Genomic DNA, 25,965 nt, shown 5'->3' with positions numbered 1-25,965 from the left:
AAGTGTAAAACAAATTAAAAGTTTAAAAATAGCTTGCTTTGTTCTGTATTCAGATTCCATGGTTCTTTCTCTGGATATAGAGGGTATTTTCCATCACAAGTCTTTTAGAATTGTCTTTGATCATTGACAGGTGCTGAGAAGAGGTAAGGCTATCATAATGGATCATCACACAGTGTTGCTGTTAATAAATACAGTGATCTCCTGGTTCTGCTCACTTCACTCTGCATCAATTCATGTATCTTTCCAATCTTCTGAAGTCCTCCTGTTCATGAATTCTTACAGAATAATAGTACTTCATTACATTCATATGCCACAATTTGTTCAACCATTCCCCAATCGGTAGGCATCCCCTTGCCATTTCTAAAAGAACTGCTATAAATATTTTTTATATATGTCTTTTTCCTTTTTTATGATCTTTTTGGGGTATAAACCTAGTAGTAGTATTTTTGAATTAAAGAGTATACACCAGAGGAGCAGCTAAGTGGTGCAGTGGATAGAGCACTGGCCTGGAGTCAGGAGTACCTGGGTTTAAATCCAGCCTCAGACACTTAGCTGTGTGACCTTGGGAAAGCCACTTAACCCCATTTGCCTTGCAAAAACCTTAAAAAAAAAAAAGTATGCAGTTTTATTGCTCTTTATAGTTCCAGATTTCTCTCCAGAATGGTTGGATCTGTTCACAACTCCACCAGTAATGCATTAGTGTCCCAGTTTTCCTGCATCCCTTCCAACAATGATCATTTTCCTTTTTTGTCGTATTGGCCTATCTTACAGGTATGAGGTGGTACCTAAGAATTGTTTTAATTTGTATTTCTCTAATCAATAAAGATTTAGAGCATTTTTTTTCTTTTGAAAACTGCCTCATACCTATCAGATCATAGGATCATAGATGTAGAGCTAAAAGAGATCCTACAGGCCATTGAGTTCAACCCCTTAATTTTAAAGATATGGAAACTGGCACATTGCTATAAATGTTTGAGAAGGATTTGAATTCTAATCTTCCTAAACCCAGTGTTCTATCCATTGACATTTAATAAAGATCCTACCAACCTGGAACAGACTTTGAGGACTAAGCCAGGAGTAGGCTTCTGTGATGGCTTCTTGCCTTTTTGGTTGTCTCAATTCCTACCTTTGACAAATGGTGGACATTACATTGATTCCTTCTCATCTCAATGACCATGAAGTTCAAGAGAGAGGAATGATCTTTTACCTTTTTGTAGCACTTACTCCAAGTGTTAACTCATTGAAGCATTCCTCTGACTCCACCTCTGTAGCACTAGAAAAAGTCCCCTCTCAGCAGCCCTCTGAGTGTCACCCCTGGTTGTATAGAGAAGCGGACTGAGGCAGCAGGATGCAGAAGTCATGATCTGTGTCTCCCTGCTTTCTATTCATCCTGCTTCTGTTCAACCTGAGGAGTAGGCAAGGCAAATACTGTTGTCATAGTCACAGGAAGAAGAAACTGAGGAAAGATAGTTTAAGGAATATGCCCAAAGTAAAGCCAAGACTAGAATCAGATTTTCTAACTTCTTGTCTTCACCTCATCACCCTCTCAGCAGTCTCCATGTTTTTTCCCTTGATTTTTAATCAATTTCTTATTCTTTTTCACAGAACCAACTGCCTCAAATAATTGCAAGGCTTTTCCCTTTCAAGAGAGGCCTCTGTCATGCCTACTGGGCTCCAAACTTCTGGGCTTTGTACAATGCTTTGGACAAGATACTCTCCATTATTGGTATAGTTCACTTAAAAGTCTTGCTACTTAGCACTCGTGCCTTGTCCTGTGGGAAGAATGCTGTGGTCTGGAGAGGGTACCATACATTTGTTTTCTGGATCCTTGCAGGAGCATGAACCAAATTATAAGTGACCAGACAAAGCTAGAGGATTACTGAGGGAAACAGCTCCTAGAACTGAGAGACTTCCCTGCTAAAGTGCTTGATAGAAATAAGGTTATTGAGCTTTCCATATGGGATGGTGTAATTTTTAAGATTCTTCTAAAAACCAATTTTTGATTGAAGAAGCAAATATTCAGACTAAGTGAACTCTGCTTCTAAACCTCAATAAATGAAGAATCAAAAAAGAGAATGAATGGAATTCAAATATCTTAAGTTGTGGTTCTGTGTAATTTTCCCCAACATGTAGAGAATTTAAGCTGTCTTAAAGCCTGAAATAAGAAACAGAAAAGATGAGCAGTGTGTTTAAATTTGGATTGCTGAGGTAAAAGTAATTTATATTTGATAAGGATGTCATTGACTAGATGTCTTCCAGCAGCTGTGTACCTGTGTATTCAGCCTTTATATAATAATTTTAAATAAGTTCTCTAAATTTACTACCACCAGAAAACTTCTACTAGCCAACACAATGAACAGGGACAGCGATAAACTATTGTTTGAATCAAGAAGTTTTGATCCTTTAAAAAAAATCTCAGATGAGAGAGGTAAGATAATATCAATTTTTCAAAATGACCTAACTTGATTCAGGCAGCTAGGTTGTGTACTGCATAGAGTGCTGGGCCTGGAGTCCAATTCAAATCGAACCTCAGACATTTACTGGCTATGTGACCCTGAGCATGTCACTTGACCTGTCTGCTTCATTTTCCTCAACTGTAAATTGGGAATGATAATAGTACCTACTTTCCAGGGTTGCTATGAGGATTAGATGAAATCATATTTGTAAAACTGTCATGTGGTTCACTCCCACATCTGTATGTGCTCACTGATGGGGCTGCCCCCTGCTCCTTATAAAGCAAAAGCAGCCCTGTCTCCTATTAATTTCAGTGGGAGACCTCAGAACACCTCTGCAGTAACACTTCCTAATATCACAAAATCTAAGAATTCATGCCAGAGCAAGGCTCCCTTCTACATGCCACACCCAGCAAGTGACCTGACAGCTTTTCCTTATAGACCTCCTGAGAAGAACAACTGATTGCCTCTTGAGGCTGTTGGATAGCTCTGCTGGTACAGAGAGGGACAAAGGAAGAAGGGAAAGAGGGGGCGGGGGAAGCAAGGGAAATGAGAAAGGTGGGGAAAGAGAATGACAGGAAGAAGAAAGTGGGGAAAGAAGAAGGGAGAAGGAAGGAAGCAAGAAATGGAGGAAGGAAGGAAACAAAGAAAGGAAGGAAGCATTTATTAAGTCCTTACTGTGTACAAAGCATTATGTTAAGCTCTGAGGGTAAAAAATAGAAAAATAATCCCTGCTCTCCTTTCTAGTGATGAGACTATATATATAGAAGTCGGATGGAGAGAGCCCATGATCCTTGCAGTGCATTGGTGAAGCAGATGATAATGTGTCTTTAATGTTATTTTTACTGATAAAGCCATATCCTTTTTGATATTTGAACCATTTTCCATCACTTCTCCTTGGGAATTGTAGCAACTACCTGATACCTCCTTCTGAGTTAACATTAACCTGTTGATAATTACATTTGGATCTAGTTTTTCAACAACATTCTAGTCCACTTACCTGTCCTCTTCATTAACCCATAGCAGTCTCCCTTGTCCAGGAGGAGAACAAGTGAGGTTTTATCAAAGGCTGTATGTACTATGTGTACAACATTCCCCTGTTCTGAAATAAGGTTAGTCTGGCATGACCTGATCATTGCCAACTGACTTCAGTGATCAAAGCAAGTCCTAGGTTTTATCCCAGATCCTGAACTTTGATCTGTGTTCTTTTTATTCATTCACACATGATCTTGGATGACATTGTCTTCTGCCAAATTTAGTAACTCCCACACAACCACACATTAAAAAGCTCCCCCTCATGTATTCAAACATGCATTCAGGCTGACTCCCACACTCCCCTATAGTTTAGACTGGTCTGTTGTGTTGCCCTGGGTTTTGCACATTAATATTCTACAGCAATGCTCTTAAATGTTAAGAGGTTTATTCATGATTCCTGTTATGATGTCTCTACTTGAAGGGAATCCTAATTTTTCAAATCTATTTTATCCAACTTTTTCAAGAACTTAATAAGATAATGCACTAAAGAAGGCTAGATGTTCAGGGAGAGAGCAAGATTGAGGACACTGAGACCAGGGGAAAGAGCACTTAAATTCGATGCAAGATCAGGGTTCAAGTCCTAGCTTTATGATCCTGGGGGCAAGTCATTTGTCTCTCTGGGCTTTAGTTTCCTCATTTATAAGAGATAGAGACAGTGCTATGTACCTCACAGAGCTGTGGCACTTTATAAACTGTCAAGCACTATGGAATTGGTGCTTGTGTTCTTTGACTACTGGTCTTCTTCCGATTCATTATTGGTTTTTCCGTTTCACAGGCGCATGAGCAGTACAGGTCTACAAACTGTCTCAGATTCTCCTGTCTTTTCCCTTATATTATTAGTTTCTGCCTGGAATGAGGCAGAAGTAAGTTCTGAGTTATTCTGGGCTTTGCTTTTAAGATGATGGATTTTGGAGAAAGTTGAGGCAAATAGTGGCTGGGGTAAAATGCCATTCATTTAGTCAGCTCTCTAGAATCTACTGTGAATACCTGGGCAGCTCATGTTTTACACTGCACTGTTCCGTGTGTGTTTTACACAGTGATGATGCAGTTAACTAGACAACATAGTTTCAAATTCAGTTACGAAATCTTAGTTGTAGAACATCATTATAAAACAAAATCATTTCTTCAAAAAACGGATTTTTTTTCTTATGTGATGTGTTTTCACAGAAATGCTTTTTTTTCCTCCACAGGCTTGAAATATAATCTTCTTGATCCCAAGAAGATTCCCAAGACCTCAATGACAAGTGGTTTGGTTCAACAATTCCAACATGTAGTTCTGCCCTCTGTGACTCCATTAGCAACCCTCATTTGCACTGTGATAGCCATATTGGTAAGTATTGAGTAGATAATATTAATTTCTTGGGTTAATTTGATTAAATTTCAACTTTGCATACTCTGTTTAATAGAGGAAAATATCTCTAAAGGTTAGCCCAGCTTTTCTATATTTCACTCATGTAATACATGCAGAAAAGGTTTTCAGTGGATGTAGCATATGGTTCCTGGCAGTTGGTCACACTTCATAAATATTTATCAATTGACAATAGAAAAATCCTACCCCAGCATCTTAATGTGGAAGAGAGGTGAGCCTAAGATTTTAAAGGCTGTGCCTATTGAGTATAAGCTATTACATGATCTTTCCAGCTAGAAAGGATTTAGACATGGGCCTGGTAACAGATTGTATTTGCTATATGAGGACCAGAGTATTATCTATCTAGTTACAGAGAGTTTCATCTCTAATAGACTTGCCCCCCCAGGGGATGAATTCTTTGGCTATGAAACCCATGAAAAAAGTCTTCAGTCCTATGGAGCATCCTTCTATTTCTATAACAATAGCAGCAGGGGACAGAAAATTCTTAGAATGACAGTTTTTAGATCATCTTCAGATATTAATTTAATTATCCGTAGTCAAATTGTGAAATACTTGTCTAAGGATCAATGTGTTGACATAAAAATCATCAAATATTGTCCTTCTCCTTATAAAGGATAAAGAGGATAAAGGAAGGTCTCCTTAGAGAGACAATTAAAATATTTGAAAGAAATGCTTTTGTTTTACACTCAAATGAAGCACAAAACACAATTTCATGGGATACTTGGTCATTTAGACCACCATGCAGGCAGTTATACCTTATATGCCAAAATCTAACACAAGAAAAGAAGCAGTAGAGGAATTTCACTAAAATCCTTCAAGCATCAAGGACAGCCAAAGGGGAAGATAATGAAAAATTATTTTAAAAAATGATAAACTGCAATGGAGAATACCATCTATATCCAGAGAAAGAATTGTGGAGTTTGAACAAAGACCAAAGACTATTACCTTCAGTTTAGGGGAAAAAGCCAGTTATCTTCTTATGTAATTTTGCTGTCTCTTATACTTCATTTTTCTTCCTTAAGGATATTTCTCATCACATTCAACTTGGATCAATGTGTACCATGGAAACAATGTAAAAGGCTAACAATGTAAAGACCTTCGGGGGAGGGGGAGCAAGAATAGAGGAAAAATTGTAAAACTCAAATAAAATATTTTCTTTTAAAAATGATAAAAATATACTTCAAGATTAAGAAATCAGAGTCCAGAGGTTTACATCAAGCCTCAGCAACTTCATCCTTTGTTCCTGGTTCAACCCTTTGGCATCAAAATATGTATGATCCCTGTTCTGTATGACAAACCTTTAATTACTTGAAGGTAGTCATATTCCCCTTCAGTCTTCTCCATGCTGGACTAAACATTCCCAGTTCCATTAACTCAAGAAATGGATTCAAATCCTTTCACCATTCTGGATACCCTCTTCTGCACCCTTTCCATTTTATCAATTTTATTCTTAAACTAGCATGCCCAGAAAGCAATTTGGCAGACAATGTTGTCTAAGTAGAGTATGGTACGGAGGCATCAACACCTCTTTAGATTCGTGGAAGCTGTGCCTCACAACATTTTTGACTTTCATATTGCCCCTTAAGCCTGCAGGCCATTGAACTCCCCCCCCCCCCCAGTCATTTTAAGACAGACTTCAGTCTAACTATGGAGGCATGGGTGTCATGTCAAGAACAGAGAAAAGGTCAGTCTGTCTGATTAAGCGTTGTAACACCCAGTGACAATAAAAAGCTAGATTGAGGTCATTTTGTGTAGGACTTTAAGAACTAAGCAAAGGTTTTTCTAATTGATCCTAGAGGAAGCCTGAAGTTAATTGTATAAAGGAATAAATATAATCATATCTGAATCACTTTGGCAGTGGTATATTGAATGGACTAAAGTAGGCAGAGAATTAGGAAATCAGTAAGAGCCTATTTTAATAATCTAGGCCAAAACTAAGTTGTGGTATCTGTAGGAATAATGTGAAAGTGGTATTCAAGAGATATTTTAGAGGTATAAATGGTAAGATTTGACAACTGATTGGTCATATGAGGTAAAAGAGAGTAAATAATCAAGGATAACACCCTTATTAACCTGGGAGACTGATGGGGCAGTAGAGCTTTTGACAGAAATAGTGAAGCTTAGAGGAGAGGAATATTTTAGGGAAAACAATTCAGTTTTGGACAGACCTAGTTTAAGATATCTTAAGGATTTTCAGTGAGATGTCAAATAAGCAAAATAAGACTGAAGTTCAGGGGAAAACCTGGTGTTCAATATTTAGATCTGTAAATATTTAATAATTAAACTCATTGTGGCTGATGAATACAAGGAGAGTATAGATAAAGAGTATAGGCAGAAAAAAGAAAAGGTTTTGGATAAGTCCTTAGTGAACTCTCATAGTTTAAGGAGCATGAATTGGATGATGAGCCAGCAAAAGAAACTGTTAAGGAGCAGTCATTTGGGTAGGAGGAGAACCAGAAGAGAATAGTGTCATAAAAAACTAGGAGAGAATATCCATGAGAAAGTGGTTGGTCAGCAGATATCAACAGATAGGTCAAGTAGAATGAAAACAAAGAATTATCAGATTTATTATTTAAGTAATCTCTGGTTAACTTTGGAGATATCACAACAGTTGAATGATGAGGTCAGAAACCAGATTGCAAAGAATTGTGGAATAAAGTGGGAAGAAAGGAAATGTAGGCACCGAGTGTAAACAGTTTTTTTCTGTATGACTGCCTGGGAAAGGGAAGATATATATATAGGGGTTTGGTAGGATCTAATGAAGGGTTGTTTGTTTTGGTTTTTTTAAAAGGTTAGCAGAGATTTTTGACGATAAGAAATATTCATGGGGGTAGAGAGGGATGATTGAAGATATACTCTGATGAAGAAGATGAGGGTAAGATCAATTTTACAGGCAGAAAGATTGGTTTTGGCACAAAGAAGGACCTTTTCTTTGTCAGCAACCGGGATGAGGGGAAGGAAAAATGAGGGAGAAAGTTTTTGAAGCTTAAACAAATAATATATGAAAAGCACTTTGCCAACCAGAAAGTGCTATGTAAATTCTGTCACTATTAAGATAAAGAAACTGAGAGAAGGGACTTATATCAAATTTTTCTCATAAGGAAGAATTAAATAGAAAAAGAGGGAATATGGGAGGCTTGACAGAAAATTTAGAAGTAACCTTTGATAGTAAGATAGTGGATCACTTAGCTTAAAGGTCCAAAAAATACATGATCCCATTGATCACAAGGTGATTATTTATTGATTTCTCTAGAATTCTACCAATATTTGACCAATTGTTTAGTAAAACACAATGATAACAGTATATAACTGACATTTGCATTGTATATTTAAATCTACAAAGTACTTTAATGTTTGACTTTCACAATAACTTCATGAGGTAGGTACTACAAATATTAGCTCTGTTTTACAGATGAGAATACAAAGACTTAAAAAAGCTATAATTTGTCCATAGTCACATAGCTAGTAAGAGTCAGAGATAGAATTCAAACCCAGGTCTGTACTGACTTCAAGGTCACTGTTCTTTTTGCTAAACTATGTTGCCTCCACAAATTGTTATCTATACAAATGTTCAGATCATTTAAGATCCTTTGATAGAATAAATAACTTTAATCAGTGATCCTCTGATTATCAGGGTCAGATAATGCATATAAAATAGAGATGTGTGCCCAAGTGAAGAATGTTTAACATAGAATATAAGAGATGATATCTTCTAGTTGAGTTTGCTTATGAATGACATTGCTGATTGCATCAAGCCCCAGAATACAATCGATATTAAGAACTTCTTTTTCTGACCTCTTTAACCATTTTTAGGGAGTCAGTCCTAACAGTCCAATTAAAAGAAGGTAGAGAGTCCTTAGTCTGGACTGGGAGGTACAGGTGAGTGCGTAGTCCTTTGAGCTGATCCATAAAAAAACGTATCTTAGTGGTGAAGCTAGGTGGTACAGTGGTTAGACTCCAGTCCTGGAGTCAGGAGGACCTGAGTTCAAATCCAGCCTCAGAGACTTAATAATTACCTGTGTGACCTTGGGCAAGTCACTTAACTCCATTGCCTTGGGGGGGAAAAAACAAAAAACTTATCTTAGTCAGATGCTGCAGATGGAAGATGAATTGGACCCAGATTGAATCGAGAAAAGAACAGGCTGTTTCTCACTGGGTGCATATTTTTAACTCATGTTTTTTGGGTGATGTTTTGTGACTATGAATTGGAGAATCTACTAGCAAGAACTTTTATGTCAAACACAGTGAATACAAAGACAAAAGTGAGACCCACTCTGCCTTCAGGGAGCTTACATTCTTCTGAGAAGCCGCAGCATCATTGACCTAGAACTGAAAGGGATTTCAGAGGCCAGCTAGGTCTTGCCTTTTCATTTACACATAAAAAAACTAAGGTTAAGTGAATTGTCTAAGGTTGAACCCAGAGTGGTTTGAACCTGATCTTCTGACTCCAGAGTCAGGAGATAGTACATGTTCACAAATAAGTAAATGTAAGATGTAAAATAAATACAGTGATTTTGATAGGTGATGAGGCAATAAGAACTAGATGAATCAAATTCAGAATTCAATGGAAAGATATTCTGTGGGTATAAATTGTCTCTAGCATGTTACCAAGAATGCCTTGCATACAAAAAAGTATATAAAAAATATCACCTAGGAGATATATGATCAGAAAGAGATGGGCTGGTTTAATAAAAATACATGTCAAAAGATAGCCAGTTTGTCACTTCTCTCCACAAAATGTTAAAAGACTTAGATCTATGTGAGCTGCATTGTTGGAGGTCATAGGAGAAATTGGTCAGAATTTGGCCAATGGTTAAGCTTGTTTTGAGGGGTTTTTTATTTTTTTGTTGGTTTTTTTATTTCCAGATTTTCCCCTCTCTTCCTGCTTCCTTCCCTAATACAGTAAGCAATCTAATATGATGATGATGTTTATCCTTTATTCTCGAGGAAGGCCATGACATCAGGGAGGTGATGCCATGACATGCACACGTATTGGATTTGGGGTGGGGAAAAAGGATGCTATGCTGTCAACAACTTCATTTTCTCCTCCAGAGGAACTAGTCCTCTATCTGGGTCCAGTGGCCAGATATGAATCAGAATGATTGGATTTGGCCCTGGATGCCAGGCAATCAAGGCAAAGTTACTTGCCCAAGGTCACACAGCTGAGAAGTGTCAAGTGCCTGAGGCTAGATTCAAACTCCCCCCCCCACTCCAAAGCCAGTGTTCTATCCACTGTGCCACATAGCTGCCGCTATCTGATATAAGTAATCTGATATAGGTTATATTATAAATATGTAAAAAACATTTCTAAATTAGTCACTTTGTTAAGCATATCTTTAACTGATACAATAAAATACTGTTTGGTGTGAATGAGGGAGATTAGCAGGATGGTAGAGGAGAAAAAGCATGAGATTTTAAAATCAGGATCTCAGTTCAAATCCCAGTTCTGGCATTTACTATCCTCAGGCAAATCATTTTACCTTTATTGTCTGTTTCTCTGTAAAATGAAGATGATTCTCATCTATTGCACTGGTGGATGAAAGCAAGCTTTCTGTAAAAGGTAAAGGACTGAGGAATTGCATTCTTTTTATTATTTAACAAAGATGAAAAGAAGAAAGTTTGTGATATTCATGTATTTGTTTATGCTAAGTACCTCAAAATTTTTACATTGCTTTGTGCTAGGTGATGGGAAAGGCAGAGAGAGACAAATAAAATACCGCCCCAACTCAAAAAGCTTAAGATTTAAAAGAAAGAATATGAAACATATATACATATAATTAGAATATATTAAATACTTAGAAGGATTACAAAAGTACTAAAGAACAAATAAGGGAGAGAGTACTTTAGTCATGGTGACCTGAAGATAATTACAAAGCTAGGAACTGAATTATAGAATCAAAGTGTCTTAGGGAGGAAGCAAAGTAAATGAAACATTAGATCCATGTTCAAATCCAGCCTCAGACACTTACTAGCCGTGTGATTCTGGGCAAGTTACTTAACTTATCTGTTTGCCTCCGTTTCTTCATCTGTAAAATGAGCTGAAGAAAGAAATGGTGGTCACAAAGTTTCAGACACAACTGAAAAATAAACAATAAGTATTTTAAAGCCAGTAAAGTCCTGAGGTGATCTAGTCCAACAATTTTTCAGATGAAGATATTTAGACCCAGAGGTTGTGACTTGCCCAACATCACATAAGGTTTGGAATTTGAATTTAGGGTTACAGACTCCAAATCTGGTATTCTTATGAGATAGTCCTCAGTAATTCTTGTCCAACTAATCTACAAATTCAACATCACATAAGGTTTGGAATTTGAATTTAGGGTTACAGACTCCAAATCTGGTATTCTTGTGATAGTCCTCAGTAATTCTTGTCCAACTAATCTATAAATTTCTAGAGTTTCTTTCCTGCCTCCGACACTTTTTAGCTGTGTGACCAAGGACAAGTCACTTTTCTGAACCTCAGTTCCTTCATTTAGAAAATGGAGGATCATAAGTGTTTTTGTGAAGAAAATGCTCTGAAAACCTTAATACACAATTGAAATGAGTTATTTCTATTCCTATATTATTTTTCCTTTAGACTACATAGGAAGCTTTGGGATTAGCAGAGATTTAATAAATTACAGTTGGAGATGTGGTAAAGGCTTGCACTAGACTTCTCAAACATTAATGATGGTGGATTATAATTGACTTTTTTTTTTACAATTGACTTTTGTCCAATACACTTAGTTTTATAGAATAAACATTTTTCCCTTGCATGGCAGTTCTTTTGGTAACAACTGCTTAAACTGATCGATTTTCCTGGTAGATGACAATTGTCTTTTTTTATTTTATTTTATTTTCTGATTGTTCCTTAATTATACAGTATTGCATTGATTATGCAAACATAACCAGCCTTAGAAATGTCTCTTAAAAGCTTATTTAAAATGATACTGAAGTTTCATTTTTGCCTATTGTTTCTAGCCCTCTATTTTCTGTCTTTGGTTTAAACCCCAAGGGCCCAGAGGCTTTCTTCGGTGTCTAATTGTTTGTGCACTGAGTTCCTTCATGTTTGGTTGGCATGTTCATGAAAAAGCAATACTCCTAGCAATTCTCCCAATGAGGTAAGTAAACTTCACATCTGTACCTTCCCCACCCCTTTATTCATATTGTTGTTGCCACAATTCATAATGAAACCTATGCATGGTTTGGTTTGCCTGTTCCAAATATTATCTTAGAACATACAAAGTCAGACTTCTCCCAATAGTTAATTCACAATTCATTCAGCATATATTTACTGAATCTTTACCAACAGCCTAATACAGTGAATTAAATAAGAATAGACTTACGGGGGCAACTCAGTGGCTCAGTGAATACAGCACTGGCCCTGAATCCAGCCTTAGTCACTTAATACTACTTAGCTATGTGACCTTGGGCAATTCACTTAATCCCATTGCCTTGCAAAAGAAAAAAAAAACAGACTTATAAATCATAAGAGAAGTTCATACAGTGCTGCAGTTATTCAAAAGGTATTTAGTTTGATACCTTCCTAAACAATTCCTCAAGAGCATTTCTACCAAGTAGGCAGTCACTAGTTTGATGACCTTCAGAGACAAATCTTCCTACTACTTCCTGGGAGCAACTCATTATACTTTTTCACAACACTTATTGCTTCTTTAAGCAAAATATTTCTAGTTTCATTAGACGTCACTTCGATGAAATGATTTCCTGTCCTTCCACCACTCTTTAAGCAGATTCCTTCCAGTTTTTCCATCATTCTTAAAATCTGACCACCAGAATTAAAAACAATATTCCAGGGGCGGCTAGGTGGCGCAGTGGATAAAGCACCAGCCCTGGAGTCAGGAGTACCTGGGTTCAAATCCGGTCTCAGACACTTAATAATTACCTAGCCGTGTGGCCTTGGGCAAGCCACTTAACCCCATTTGCCTTGTCAAAATCCAAAAAAAAAAAACAACCCAATATTCCAGGGCAGTGAAATCATTGGTTCCCTTTTTCTGACCCATTATTCCTATCTTAATGCATATTGATGTTTTTGACTGTGACTCTCAAGAAAAATAAAAAAAAGTTTTAAAAAAGTATACTTCATCTATATTCAGATACCCTCAGCTCTTTTGTTGGAAATAGATAGCTTTCTTTATCATAAGTCCTTCAGAGTTGTCTTGGGTCACTGTTTTGCTGAGAAAAGCTTAAATCATCATTCATTGCTGATTATTCTACAATATTGCTATTACTTTGTACACAATACATTTCACTTTGCAGCAGCTCATTTCATATGAATTCTTGTCTAGCTAAATTTAACACTTGTTAATTTTTTTTTATTTTGGGGAGGGGAGGGGGAAGGGAGAGGAACCAAATTATAGACTGTTCTACCAGAAAAGGAACTCTGACAAAAATGGAAATTCAGTTAGTCTGGTATCATTGTTCTTGAATTTGTGTTAATTTGTCATCTGTTTCCCATTCCATTATTAAAATGCTCTAGAATTTTGTCAGAAATCAAGCTCACTAACCTATAGTTTGAAGATTTTATCTTCTTCTAAACTCTTTGGAAAATCAAGATCTTTCCCCTTTTTTGGTACTATAGTTTCTGATTCTCCATCATTTGTCAGAAGTCACTGGTAGAGGCCCAGTAATCACATCTATCAGTTTTTTCAGTTCCTTAGTGTATTTCACTCACTTCCGGAGACTTGAGCTCTTTGAGAGAAGCTTATCTCAGTTAGACTAAAATTTGCACAAGCAGCAGAGAATCGATCCATACTTTGTTGCATCTCGCTTCAGAGTCTGCATTGAGGACACAATCATTTATAAACAAAACATCATGCACCAACATTTCTTCCACTTTACTCTTGGCTTGTAGCCTTTTCAAGTTAAAGAATATGCCATCAGTGCAGGTAGCTGACCTTGAGGCCATGTTCAACCTCAGTGAAGGAGTTTGATAACATGACTGAAAATATCATGTTAAAAAGTATGGGAGCAAGGACACATCCTTATTTCACTCCATTGGTGATCAGGAAATCTCAAGAGCATTGTCCACTATCCAGAACCCAGGCAAGCACACTGTCAGGAAGTTGATTGACAGTACTGATGAACTTCCCTAGGTAATCGAATTTTGACATAATTTTCCATAAACCCTCACTACTGATGGTATCAAAGGCCTTGGTCAGATCTATAAATGTTGTATACAGACCTCTGTTCTGTTCCTGGCATTTTTCCTGGAGTTGACAGGCAGCAGACACCATATCGACTCTTCCTCTACCCTTTCTGAAGCCACATTGGCTTTCAGGGAGGTGACTATCTTCCAGTTGAAGGATCAGTCTATTGAGAAGGATTCTGACAAGAATCTTAGCAGTTACCCTGAAGAGAATTTGAAAAAGGGTAAAAGCATCACTTGTACAAAAATATTCATAGCAGCCCTGTTTGTAGTGACAAAGAATTGGAAATTGAATGCATGTCCATCAATTGAGAAATAGCTTAATAAACTATTTTTTGTATTTGATGGAACTCTATTGTTCTATTAGAAACCAGGAAGGATGGGAATTCAGGGAAGCCTGGAAGGATTTGCATAAACTGATGTTGAGCAAGATGAGCAGAAACAGAAGAACATTGTACACCCTAACAGCAACATGGGGGCAATGATCAACCCTAATGGACTTGCTCATTCCATCAGTGCAACAACAATCAAGCACAATTTTGGGATATCTGCGATGGAGAATACCATTCTGTATCCAAAGAAAGAATTGTGGAGTTTGAATGAGACCAAAAGCTATTACCTTTAAAAAAAAATTGTCTTATGTAATTTTACTATCTCTTATACTTTATCTTTTTTTCCTTAAGGATATGATTTCTCTCTTTTCACATTCAACTTAGATCAGAGTATACCATGGAAGCAATGTAAAGACTAATAGAGTGCCTTCTGTGAGGGGTGGGGGTAGATAAGTGAGATTCAAAATAAATGAATTAATTAAAAAGAAAAAAAAAGAATCTTACCAACAAGAGGACACAGGTGCTCCATCAGCCAACACCAGACCATCTATATGTGTAAACATCGATTACAGCAAATGGAGAATTTTTGAGTATTGTAAACAAGTTCATTTACCTTGACAGTGTCCTTTCCAAACCTCATTGACAATGAGGTTGACACATGCATTGCCAGAGCTAGCTCAGTATTTGGGAGACTGAAAGAAAGTGTGGGAGAGAAAAGGTATTAGATTGACTACCAAACTGAAGATCTATAGAGTTGTTGTGCTGACTTCATTGCTATAGGCCTATGAAACCTGGACAGTCTACAGTGCCATGTCAAGAAACTGAACTGCTTTGATTCAAATTGTCTTAGGAAGATTCTGAAGGTCCCCTGGCAGAAGATACCAGACACTAAGGTCCTTTCTTGAGCTAAACTACCTAACATTCCAACATTACTATAGAGAGTGCAACTACAATGGGCTGATCATGTTGATCGAATGACAGACATAGACTTGCCAAAAAAACTATTTTATGAAGAACTCACATAGGATAAGCACTCACTAGGGGGTCAAAAGATGTGATGCTGAGACACCCTGACAGTCTCATTAGAGAACTTTAGAATTGAGTGTATAGCATGGGAGATACTGGTACAGGACCATCCAGCATGGCATGCCCACATCAGTGAGGGTGCTGCACTCTCTGAGGAAGGCCGAATTGAAGCAGCTCAAAGGAAATGTGACATCATAATTTTAGAGTGTTCACATAGACTGTGCCAAACTTGTAGTAGAGCAGTCTTGAGCTCTGACCTGTCAGCCACAGTTGAACACTATAATTTGTCTCAAATATAATGAAGTCATTTTGGTCTTCTTTGATAACAAAGGACAAGAACTAACCAACCATTCTTAGTTTTCTACTCCCTCTTCATGTCAGACTCCTGGCCTCCCTGTCTTCCTTCAAATCTCTTCTTCTACAAGAAGCCTCCTCCTTCATTTTAGTATCTTCCCTCTTAAATTATCTCTAACTTATCATGTCTAGATCTTGTTTTTGTATGGCTGCTTGTAGGTTGGCCCCATTTGACTGTGAATAAGGACTGTCAGAGCAGGTATTGAATCAATGCTTGTTGATCAGAAAGTTACCTATTTTTGTTTTATCTCTCCAGAGTTTATTTTATATATTCATAAGAACATTCTGAAGTATTGTTTATCTCTTATATGCATTTGAGACCATGGCTTTTATTTATAGATATTTTCTTAGATGTTAGCCCCTATGGATTACTGATCTTTCCTGTGGTTTATTCAGCCTACTTTGTGCCTAGTACTTTGTGCTAACTTCACCAGAAATATGCAGGTCATTTTCTACTTCCTCTTCCATTTTCAGTTTGTTTCCAATCCACCTTCTGCCCCCTCAAGTGAGAATGAAGATTCAGTAGTACCTCAATCTAATTCTAGCTCTGCCAACAATTTTCTAAGATAAGTCATTTAACCCTTCATTGCCTGTAAAATTTAGGAACCAAATGAGAAATTTATATAAAACAACTTTGAACGCTGTAGAATGTTATACTGGGGTGAGGCATTATTTTCTGTGAGTGCATGTGGATAACTAAGGTAAATTTAAGCTCATGTTCAATATACTGCTAGCTGCCCCAACAATAGCCCTTTGTAACTCTCTTGTGAATCTATTTCATTTTGCCTTGTATTATGTTTGTAGATGTGGCCTATTTCCCTTGCTAGATAAATGAATTCTTCTTTGTGTCATCCTCCACTGTCCCCACCAACACCTGATGCAAAGTCTTAAAATTATAATCCAACAAGTATTTATTAAGTGCCTACGTTGTACATGTGCTAGTTATGATTGGGGATGATGGAGAATATAAGATTTCAAAAATTGATATTCCGTCTAGTAGTGGGATTGGACACAAAGACTGTAATAGACAATAAATGATAAGTACATTAGAGAGTTTAAAATAACAAAGGTGATTATTGGCCAAGGAGATAAGAAAAAGCTTCATGGAAGAAAAGTGAAGGACGTGGTAAACAGTAAATGCTGAATAAATGAAAAATTAGTATCTTGAACTTGTCACTTATATTGAAAAAAAATTGCCTGTTTGCAATAACTCAGAAGAAAGTAATAACAACTCACATTGATTAGAGTACTTTAAAGTTTAAAAACCACTTTTCTCACAACAACCATATGACAAGCATTATCACCTTCAACTGCAGATTTGAGAAGTTTAAATAAATTTTAGAGTCAAATTGGAACCAGAATTCAAGCCCAGGTGACCTTAATAAAGTAGAACACTTTTTTATTCACATTCTTTAAAAGTGATTTTTAGATATTGTTTATAGATCAGTTAATCAACATGAAAATTTTTATTCCAGCCTTTTGTCTGTGGGAAAGTCACAAGATGCTGGGATTTATCTGCTTCTGACCACAACCGGTCATTATTCCCTCTTCCCATTGCTCTTCACAGCCCCAGGTAAGTGGATTTCCTGCTTCTAGTGGTTTGACCACCCTCCACTTTGCAGTAAGACTCATTTCTGGCTTAATGTTCTGTCTTCACTTAACATAAATGGCTAGTCCAGGAGCATTGCAAGGAAGTCTGGCCACTGTCTTCAGGAGTGAATCATTCATTCCCTATGGTGCTTACACATCCTCTAGTTTATCCCTAACCCTTAAAACCTTGTACTCCCATAGAAATACATAATTAAAGTGATAGTTATTGCTTCCATCCAGCACTGTGAATTTTACTTTATGAAAACCCTTCTTTAAAATTATAGATGTAGAGCTGGGAGGCATCTCAGGCGCATCCAATCTAAGACCCAAAGAAGTTCATAGATTTGCCCTAGGTCACACAAATAGTGTCAGAGATAGCATTTAAACTTACTTCCTCTTGACTCAAGAGTCATACTCTTTCTGCAGTCTCATATATTAGATAAAACAACATTCTAGAAGGTAATTAAACCTTCTGGGTGATCAAAATTTAAACTCAAATAGTCAAAGTTGAAGGAGAATGGAAAAATTATGAGATTTTATCATGCTGGAAACTCCTTTTGCATCCTTTTCTTCATATGGAGAAGAAAGGTGAAATCTTTATGCAGTATCTAATTTTTGATTGGACAGAATCCCCATTCTCTTTCATTCCTAAAGTAGAGGGTTTCATGGTGATAGCTAAAAGAGCCAGCTACCATCCAGAGAAGTATCTTATGGCAGTATCATGGCAAATTTTACTTAAAATGCATCTATAATTATGCCTTTAATGTATATTTTATGAAATTATGTTGATAGGGTTATTCAAAGAATAACTAGTATTCTGTTTACAGTTTATCACTGAATATCACAATTCTCATCATTGTATTGTCTTATTGATTATAACAAATATCTAACTACCTAAATTAGTCTTTTCTCTACTCAGAAATCCTCACTGACTTCCTGTTGTCTCCAGAATTAAGTTCCAACTCCCTTAACATTCAGATGGGAGCAGATAAGTGGGATAGTGGATAGTGCTCCAAGCCTGGAGTCAGGAAAACTTGAATTCAAATTTGATCTCAATCATTTAATAGCTTTGTGAACCTGGGCAAATAATTTAACTTCTGATTGCCTCACAAAATGTATACACTGGAAAAGGAAATGGCAGAACCACTCCAATATCTTTGCCATGAAAGCCCCAGATGGGATCATCAGAAGTCAGATGTAACTGAATCAACTGAGCAGCAACAACAAAAGCATTTCAAAGTCCCACAGCCTTATTTTATCATTCTTCTCCAGACCCCTACAACCCAACCAGAGATCTGCTCAATCTGTCAAATATAATCTGTGCTTTCCTATTTCTAGCTTTGGCTCAGAATCTATACCTGAAATGCCCACTTTGAATTCCTGCCTATTCTTTAAAATCCAATTCAAATGCTGCCTCTTCTAGAAAGTTTGTCCGGATTCATTCTTTCCCTATAATTACTGCTGGTTTTTCCCTTCAGATTTCATATAACACTTTGTTATCTTTCTAATGTGCTTATAGTATAGAGTGTGTGTATATATATATATATATAGTGTATAGTATATTATGTTTATGTTTTTGTGTCATCTCTCCATTAGATTATAAATTCCTTAAGGAATCTCGCTTTTCTAAACTTTTTCTCTCTTTCTCAAAATAATAATATTTTATACATAGTGGGCATTTAATGAATGTTTATTGATAAATGAATTAATATTATCTGTACTTTTGTCTTTTAGAATTCCCGATTAAAGTGTTGCTCATGCTACTATTCACTGTTTATAGTTTTTCATCACTGAAAACTTTGTTCAGGTAATCTAGAAAAAAATTATTTAAAATAGCATTTACTTTTATAAAATATACTGCTTCTTAGGTTATTAAATTTATTCTCTCCAATATCAATATATAATGAATTAGAGCAGTTTTTAAGCAGAGTTTAAAGGGACACACTCCTTTAGTGAATCATAAACTCAGCTGTGACCCATATCTATCCAAATTCATATTTCACTCTGTAGGTAAGTGATAATGAAATAAATTTGTTATATCTGATAGTCATTAAAATCTCCATCTCCATAACTCACAGCCAATCCCTTTATTTGCATCTCAGCAGAATTGGCAATAAACTGAGTGGATGATATGGGAATAAAATTGAGAGTTAATGAGTATTTATGATTTACCATTGATACTATTATTATATCATTCATTTTTCCACATGTGAAACAAGAAGCAATATAGTATTTTATATAAAGCATTAGACTTGAAATCAGGAAACCAGGTTAGAGTCTTAGCACCAATATTTGTATGGTGCTGAGAAAGTGTTTTCACTGAGCCTCAGCTTCCTTATCTGTAAAATGGGGATAATATTGCTTATTTTATCTGCCTCGAAGAGCTGTTGTTAGGAAAGTCCTTTTTAAAACATTAATGTATCATATCAGTACATAATGTTATTTTCACAGATCCAAAGGGAATCTTAGAAATTTTATCTAACATTTTCATTTTACAAAAGAGGAAACTGAGGCCAGAGGATGGAAAGTAATTGACTTAAGTTGGTGCAGTAAACAGTGAACAGTACTAATCTAGAACAGAAACTCTGGTTTGTATCCTAATCATCTTTGCACCATACCGTATGTTTTCTCCTATTTTATTCCTCCAAACAATGGATATTGGAAATTTGAACTGGAAAAATATTCACTCAACTAGAGGCACAGCCCTAAACCAACCTTTATTTTTTTTCCTGTAGAAAAGAAAAACTTCTTAATTGGATGGAAACCATCTACCTCATTGGCTTGGGGCCTCTGGAAATCTGCTGTGAACTTCTATTTCCTTTCACCCCCTGGAAGCTAAAGTACCCCTTCGTTCCTTTGTTCCTGACTTCAGTATATTGTGCAGCAGGCATCACATATGCTTGGTTCAGACTGTCTTTTACAATGTTGCCTGGCCTTGTTGTCGACAAGGCAAAGCTAAGATGAATAAAGGGACTGCTTGGATGCCTTCCAGGCAATTACCTCATGGAAAATTAACCAGCATCTGAAAAAGGTTGCTGGTGGCAGAAGCCATTCATTTCAACGGGTCCTGTTTTGAACATGTCTGCACTGTTCTTCCAGACTACCCACTGATGTTTTTCATTCAGAGAGGATCTATTTTTTCTCTCCTTTTTTTTAAAATTAGAAAATACTGATGTTGCCCACCACAGCAACCTGATTGTCACCATGGTGAGAAGTCACTTGCCTTTCTAAAACTATGAAATAGAAATGCAACCTCCTTTAAAATTGTCTGTTGGAGAGATGCAGATTGCTCTGCTGAATATAAATCTTGCTCAAGATAAATAATGAGTTTAAATCCAAACAGCTTAGTTATTTATAGCCTGCCAATTAATTGCTGTCAGGTAGAAAATATAATTACAACCATACATGGGGGGCAGATGTAAATAAAATACTACTTTATATCTCTGCATTAAAATTTTTGGCTCACTGACAGCTAGGTTTCCCATTGGGACACATATAGGCAGATGGTGACCTGGTCACATTGGGTACCTTTTGTTCTAGGAGTCCTTTAATATAATAGCATGATATAAATGAATGGTGGGGGGGGGGGGTGCAGCGGGACTTTCTTAAATAAACTGGTTAGCGAGAAGTAGAGTGGCACACAATAAATCAGACCCAGTTTGACTTTAGCTTTTTTAATTATCAAGAATGTAGTTTGCTATTTGGTAATCCTGCCAGCAGAGGGAGCACACTGGAAGCATAGCCCCCTAAAGAGAATCATTGAATCAGAATGGTAGAGCTAGGAGATACTTGAGAACACAGACTATTAGGGCCAGAAGGAATCTATTTAAATCCCTCACTTTATATATGAGAGATCTGGAACCTATAAAAGTTAAGTGACGTATTATCCAAGATCATACAGCTAAGGCAAATAGGGAACTAAAAATAATCTGCAACAACTAAAGTAATTTATAGTGTAGGAAATAGGGGAAAGGGTTATCACTTAAGTGTTGCCTTTAAGTATTTGAAGGATTTGAATGTGGAATAAGGGATCAATGTGTTCTAATAGTCTCCAGAGGGCACAGGTAGGTTGGAAAGTGGGAATACTAACAAAATTACCCCAAAATGCATACCTTGAGAGGTAGTGTGTTAAGGCCTTTGGGGGTGGGGTGGCAAGGCAATGGGATTAAATGACTTGCCCAAATTTACACAGGTAGATAATTATTGTGTCTAAGGCCAGATTTAAACTCACATTTCTTCTCTTAAAGCTTTTGAATATCTTTGAATTTTTCATTTTGATCTGTATATGTGATTTCATTCATGTGGAACCCTGTTGCAAAAACAATACACAAACCCAGAACTCTCCTATAAATCATTGTCTAAGAAAATTGTCCAGGACCCTGAAAAATTAACTAGCTTGCCTTTTTTCTCAGGGCTAGTATTTTAGAGGAAGTCCTTGACTCCCAAGACTGGCACACACCATCCACCACACTTCCTGTCATATACTTTTTGAAAGAGCATTGCCAAACTTTGCCTTATCTTGTATATACATGAAGAGGTCACAGAACCCAAACCTATTAAAATATCCCAAATGAGTTTTCCTGTCTGCTAGCCACTGATGACATAAAGGAGGGCATTGCAGAAGTTTGAATTTTGTTTTGAGCAAAACCAGCCAGAGCACATAGTTGTCCCAATGTGAGCCTTGCCAGGCAAGAGATCTTACCTATTTTAGTTGGTCACATTTTTGCCAGGGGGTTTCCAGATGCCAAAACCCATCTGAAAAAGATGGTTGTGTCATAAACTGCATCTGGATTCATTTTTTTGTCAGGGCCAAATATTAATTGTTTTATAACTTGGAAAAAAGTAACATGATATTTATGAACATCTCATCTTTCTGTCATTGCTGAGAACAGATGGCTTTCAGCCTTCTCTTTTTCCTCCTCCTTCCCCCCAGAAAAAAAATTAGTGAAAATAGATAAACAAGGATGCTCATCTCCATTTGTTTTTTGAGTTTTACAGAACTGAGCAAAGTCTAGAACAAGGAATTGTCCTTTATCAGGAAAGCTGGACCCCCACATTTGAGAGTATTTCATCTTTAAAGAACATAAGACTATAGAGGTTTGTCTATCACAATACTAGAAGGTTGACATCAAGCATGTCAAGACAGCAGCTTTCATTCTCATTGAGCCAGAAGGAGTCTCTGAGATCAACTAGTTTAAAGCCTTCCTTTTACAGAGGATGTAGCTTAAACCTATTAATGGCAGACCTAAGACTAGAACCCAGTTTCTGCCTGAATAATGCTGATTAGGTTAATGCTTTTTCTATCATTACTAAATTGTTCTTTTAGTCAACTGCTTCCCACTTGACTAGATTTAGGTTTCCCTAATTTCTTGTCCTCACAACAACATTACCTCTGCTCTTGGACCTCATGGATTTATCAATTAATAGTCCTTGGTTGACCTTCTGTTGACATGATACTAATGTTTCTTCATTGTTCCCCACTCATAGCCCTATCTCCCCTATTACTTGGCTTTTTACATGTTACCCCTAACCCCAAGTAACAGAGATGATCCCAATGTCTCCAGAAATCATGGCAGTTAAGACTCATCTCTGTCCAACAAATGCAGACTAGACAAAGTGTTACTGAGTCATTTGAATCATGTCCAACTTTTCATAATTCTATTTGAGATTTTCTTGGCAAAGATAACTGAGTGATTTTCCATTTTCTTCTCCAGCTCATTTTACAGATGAGGAACTGAAGCAAACAGGGTTAAGTGACTTGCCCAAGGTCACACAGCTAGTTAGTATCAAGTGTCTCAGGTTGGATTCAATCACCTGTCCTGTTCTCCAAGACCAGTGCTCCATCTACTATGAGACCTAGCTGGTATTTAGTAAACACTTTTCTTCCTCCATCCCTCCATCATCTGTAATCTCTACCCCTTGTTTTCTCTTGAGTCTGTCACCTGTTCATTGACCTGAGAGGTCATTTCTTTGCTCTTCTAATGTGTTTCTGATATGACCTCTTTTATCCAGGTCATGTATCCATTTGGTAAATGATGTGAGGTATTGGTCTAAAACGAATTTCTGCCAAATTTCCCCCAGCTATTCTACACTAAAAGTGGTTTAGAAGAGAGAATAATATAATGGAAATCTACTCCATGTGTGGCTTTGGGCAAATCACTTCTCTCGGGGCCTTGGGTTACTTCTCAAAAATGTGACCAACTAAAACAGGTTAGGTCTCTTTGCTGGCAATGTTCACACTGGTTGTTCACAATGTTCACACTGACAATTAAGGGGCAACCATGTACTCTGTTCACACTGGTTGACAATTAAGGGGCAACCATGTGCTCTGGATGATTCTGTTCAAAATGAAGTTCAAACTTCTCCAATTGGTAAAATGCACTTCTTTATGTTGTCAGTGGATGACAGACAGGAAAACTCATTTGGAATATTTTAATAGGTTTGGATTCCTAGCAGGCTGTGACCTCTTTGTGTACATATGAGATGAGGCAAAGTTTGGCAATGCTTTTCCAGAAGGTATATGATAGGAAGTGTGGTGGATGGAGTGCCAATTTTGGAAGTCAGGTAGAGTCTCTGAGGACCATCTTAATTTTATAACTTGTCTTGGTCCATTAACTTACTTAGATTTTTTAATTTAAAGATAATAATCAGACCCCCTTTCAAATCCCAGATGTATTTATTATGGACCCCCAAATATAGACATACTTACGTATATTTAAAGTAAAACCAGTATGCTGTCTCATGTGATATTGAGATGCTACCAATGTTATACAGATGGGTTGTATGTAGTAGGACAAGAAGTTTAGTGCCTATGTGATGTTGAAAGAATGCTACTTTCAGTTGCATCCTCTGGGCCAATGATGTCTGCATATCATGGTCCCTACCTGTGAATTCTTGCATAGGGCTTGATGAACTCCAGCTAGTCAACTTTCAAGGCCAGAGGGTTGGCCCTGGAGCTATTTTATGGTTTTCCTGGAGGCAAGGTTAACACCAACCTGACCCTCTCAAATATGTGGTTCTGGGTGTCACAGAGTAATAAGGGCATTCATGAAGATCTGGTAAGGAATTTGAGGAACTTGAGTCCAAGTTCCTTAATTGAAGGATCTAGAAATTTTAAGCCTGGAGAAAAGAAGACATGGGAGATGTGGTCACGTGTTTTCAAGTATACAAAAGGCTGAGGAAGGAGGAAGTAGCCTTACTCTTTGACCTCAGAGGGTAAGTACAGTACAGTGGGTAAAAGGGGCAAAGTAAGGTTTAGGAAAAACTTCTAGCAGGTGTTCATTTGTTCCAGTTGTGCCCAACTCTATGACCCCATTTGGGATTTTCTTGGTGGAGATACTAGAGTGGTTTGATATTTCTTTCTCCAATTCATTTTACAGATGAGGAAACTGAAGCAAAATGACTCGCACAGGGTCACATAGAGTATGTATCATAGACTCGATTAGTTTATCTACCCAATACAATGTTTTAATCCCAATTTCTTGCGATGGATTTCTTCCTTGATTTCAGACTCTATGAATGATAACAATTTCAGCACCAGATGGAACTGCTCCAATGTCATCATTAAAACTTGTCTCCTATCAATTAAAGGAAAAATCATATCTTTCAGGATGTGGTCACTGAAACAGCTCTGGAGCAGTTGAAAGAACATGTGCTTACATTATGGTTGATGGAAAAGTATTGATCCACCCTGTTCTTGGAAGAGTGCATTGATCACAACTTTTTTCATTAATAGCAGCAACTAACCTTTAATGCTCTCTGGTTGCAAAGTGCTTTAGATTTTTTGTCATTTGGTCTTCACAATAATCCAGAGAGGCAGCCTACAGTGGTTGGGGAGTATGTCCTCAAAGTCTGTAAGAATTCTAAGTCCCCTCTCTGAAGCATACTGACTACACAAATCACCTAAATTCTTGAGTGCCCCTGACAATTATAACAGACTATATGTTACAGAAGAATTGTCAGTCGGCCTTATAGAAGGAATTTTCTTACTAGTTCTCCACACCAGTGAAATTATATCTGAAAAAACAATTAACAACCTAGGTAGGGAGCACAGGGAAGCTAGTAGGAAGTCACAGAGTTCAGATGTGGTCTCAGATACTTCCCATCTGTGTGACCTTGGGCAAGCCACTTAACCCTATGTGCCTCAGTTTCTCATCTGTAAAATGAGCTGAAGAAGGAAATAACAAACCACTCCATTATCTTTGCCAAGAAAACCCCAAATGGGATCACAAAAAACCAGAAATGAGTAATGAGTAACTAAGACCATGTGAGCATTTTTATTTGTGGGCAGCTAAGTGACATAGTGGATAGAGTGCCAGATCTGGAATCATGTTCCTGAGTTCAAATTGAGCCCCAGATCCTTACTACCTGGGTGACCCTGGGCATGTCACTTAACCCTATTTGCTTCAATTTCCTTATCTGTAATAATGAGCTGGAGAAGGAAATGGCAAATGGTCCCAGGATCTTTTCCAAGAAAACTCTGGTTATCAAGAGTCAGAAATAACTGAAATGACAAAACAACAACAAATATTATCCCTATTTTATGAAGGAGAAAGACTCAATATGATGTAATAAAAAGAACATTGGACTGTGAGGCAGGAGAAATGGGTTCTAGTTCTGGTCCTGTTTGCTAACTCAAACCGTAATCTTGAACAAATGATT

General features: G+C 37.1%; 1 protein-coding gene and 1 long non-coding RNA gene across 8 annotated transcripts in view; one reads left to right on the top strand and one right to left on the bottom strand.

Annotated features, from left to right (window-relative positions):
* ALG8 (ALG8 alpha-1,3-glucosyltransferase) overlaps nucleotides 1–20,809 on the top strand; it is a 48,985-nt gene extending 28,176 nt beyond the window's left edge. The window contains exons 8-13 of one of the 4 annotated variants that reach the window (XM_074216973.1): nucleotides 1,606–1,726; nucleotides 4,720–4,818; nucleotides 11,852–11,957; nucleotides 17,190–17,287; nucleotides 19,039–19,111; nucleotides 20,040–20,800. In XM_074216973.1, the coding sequence (XP_074073074.1) occupies nucleotides 1,606–1,726; nucleotides 4,720–4,818; nucleotides 11,852–11,957; nucleotides 17,190–17,287; nucleotides 19,039–19,111; nucleotides 20,040–20,268 (726 nt within the window). In that variant the 3' untranslated portion in view covers nucleotides 20,269–20,800. Of the gene's footprint in view, nucleotides 1–1,605; nucleotides 1,727–4,678; nucleotides 4,819–11,817; nucleotides 11,958–17,189; nucleotides 17,288–19,038; nucleotides 19,112–20,039 lie in introns of all 4 variants that reach the window. The other 3 variants (XM_074216972.1, XM_074216974.1, XM_074216975.1) reach the window with 3 other exon arrangements.
* LOC141508395 (uncharacterized) overlaps nucleotides 1–25,965 on the bottom strand; it is a 52,572-nt gene that overhangs the window by 15,388 nt on the left and 11,219 nt on the right. For 3 of the 4 annotated variants that reach the window (XR_012474399.1, XR_012474400.1, XR_012474398.1), the window contains one exon: nucleotides 1,225–15,026. This is a non-coding gene — a long non-coding RNA (uncharacterized LOC141508395). The remainder of the gene's footprint in view (nucleotides 1–1,224; nucleotides 15,027–25,965) is intronic. The other variant, XR_012474401.1, reaches the window with a different exon arrangement.

Source organism: Macrotis lagotis, chromosome 1 (genome assembly GCF_037893015.1).
Source record: "Macrotis lagotis isolate mMagLag1 chromosome 1, bilby.v1.9.chrom.fasta, whole genome shotgun sequence".
In the NCBI taxonomy this organism is placed as follows: domain Eukaryota; kingdom Metazoa; phylum Chordata; class Mammalia; order Peramelemorphia; family Peramelidae; genus Macrotis; species Macrotis lagotis.
Note: the sequence above shows the minus strand (reverse complement) of the source record. Positions and strands in the feature narration are given on the sequence as shown.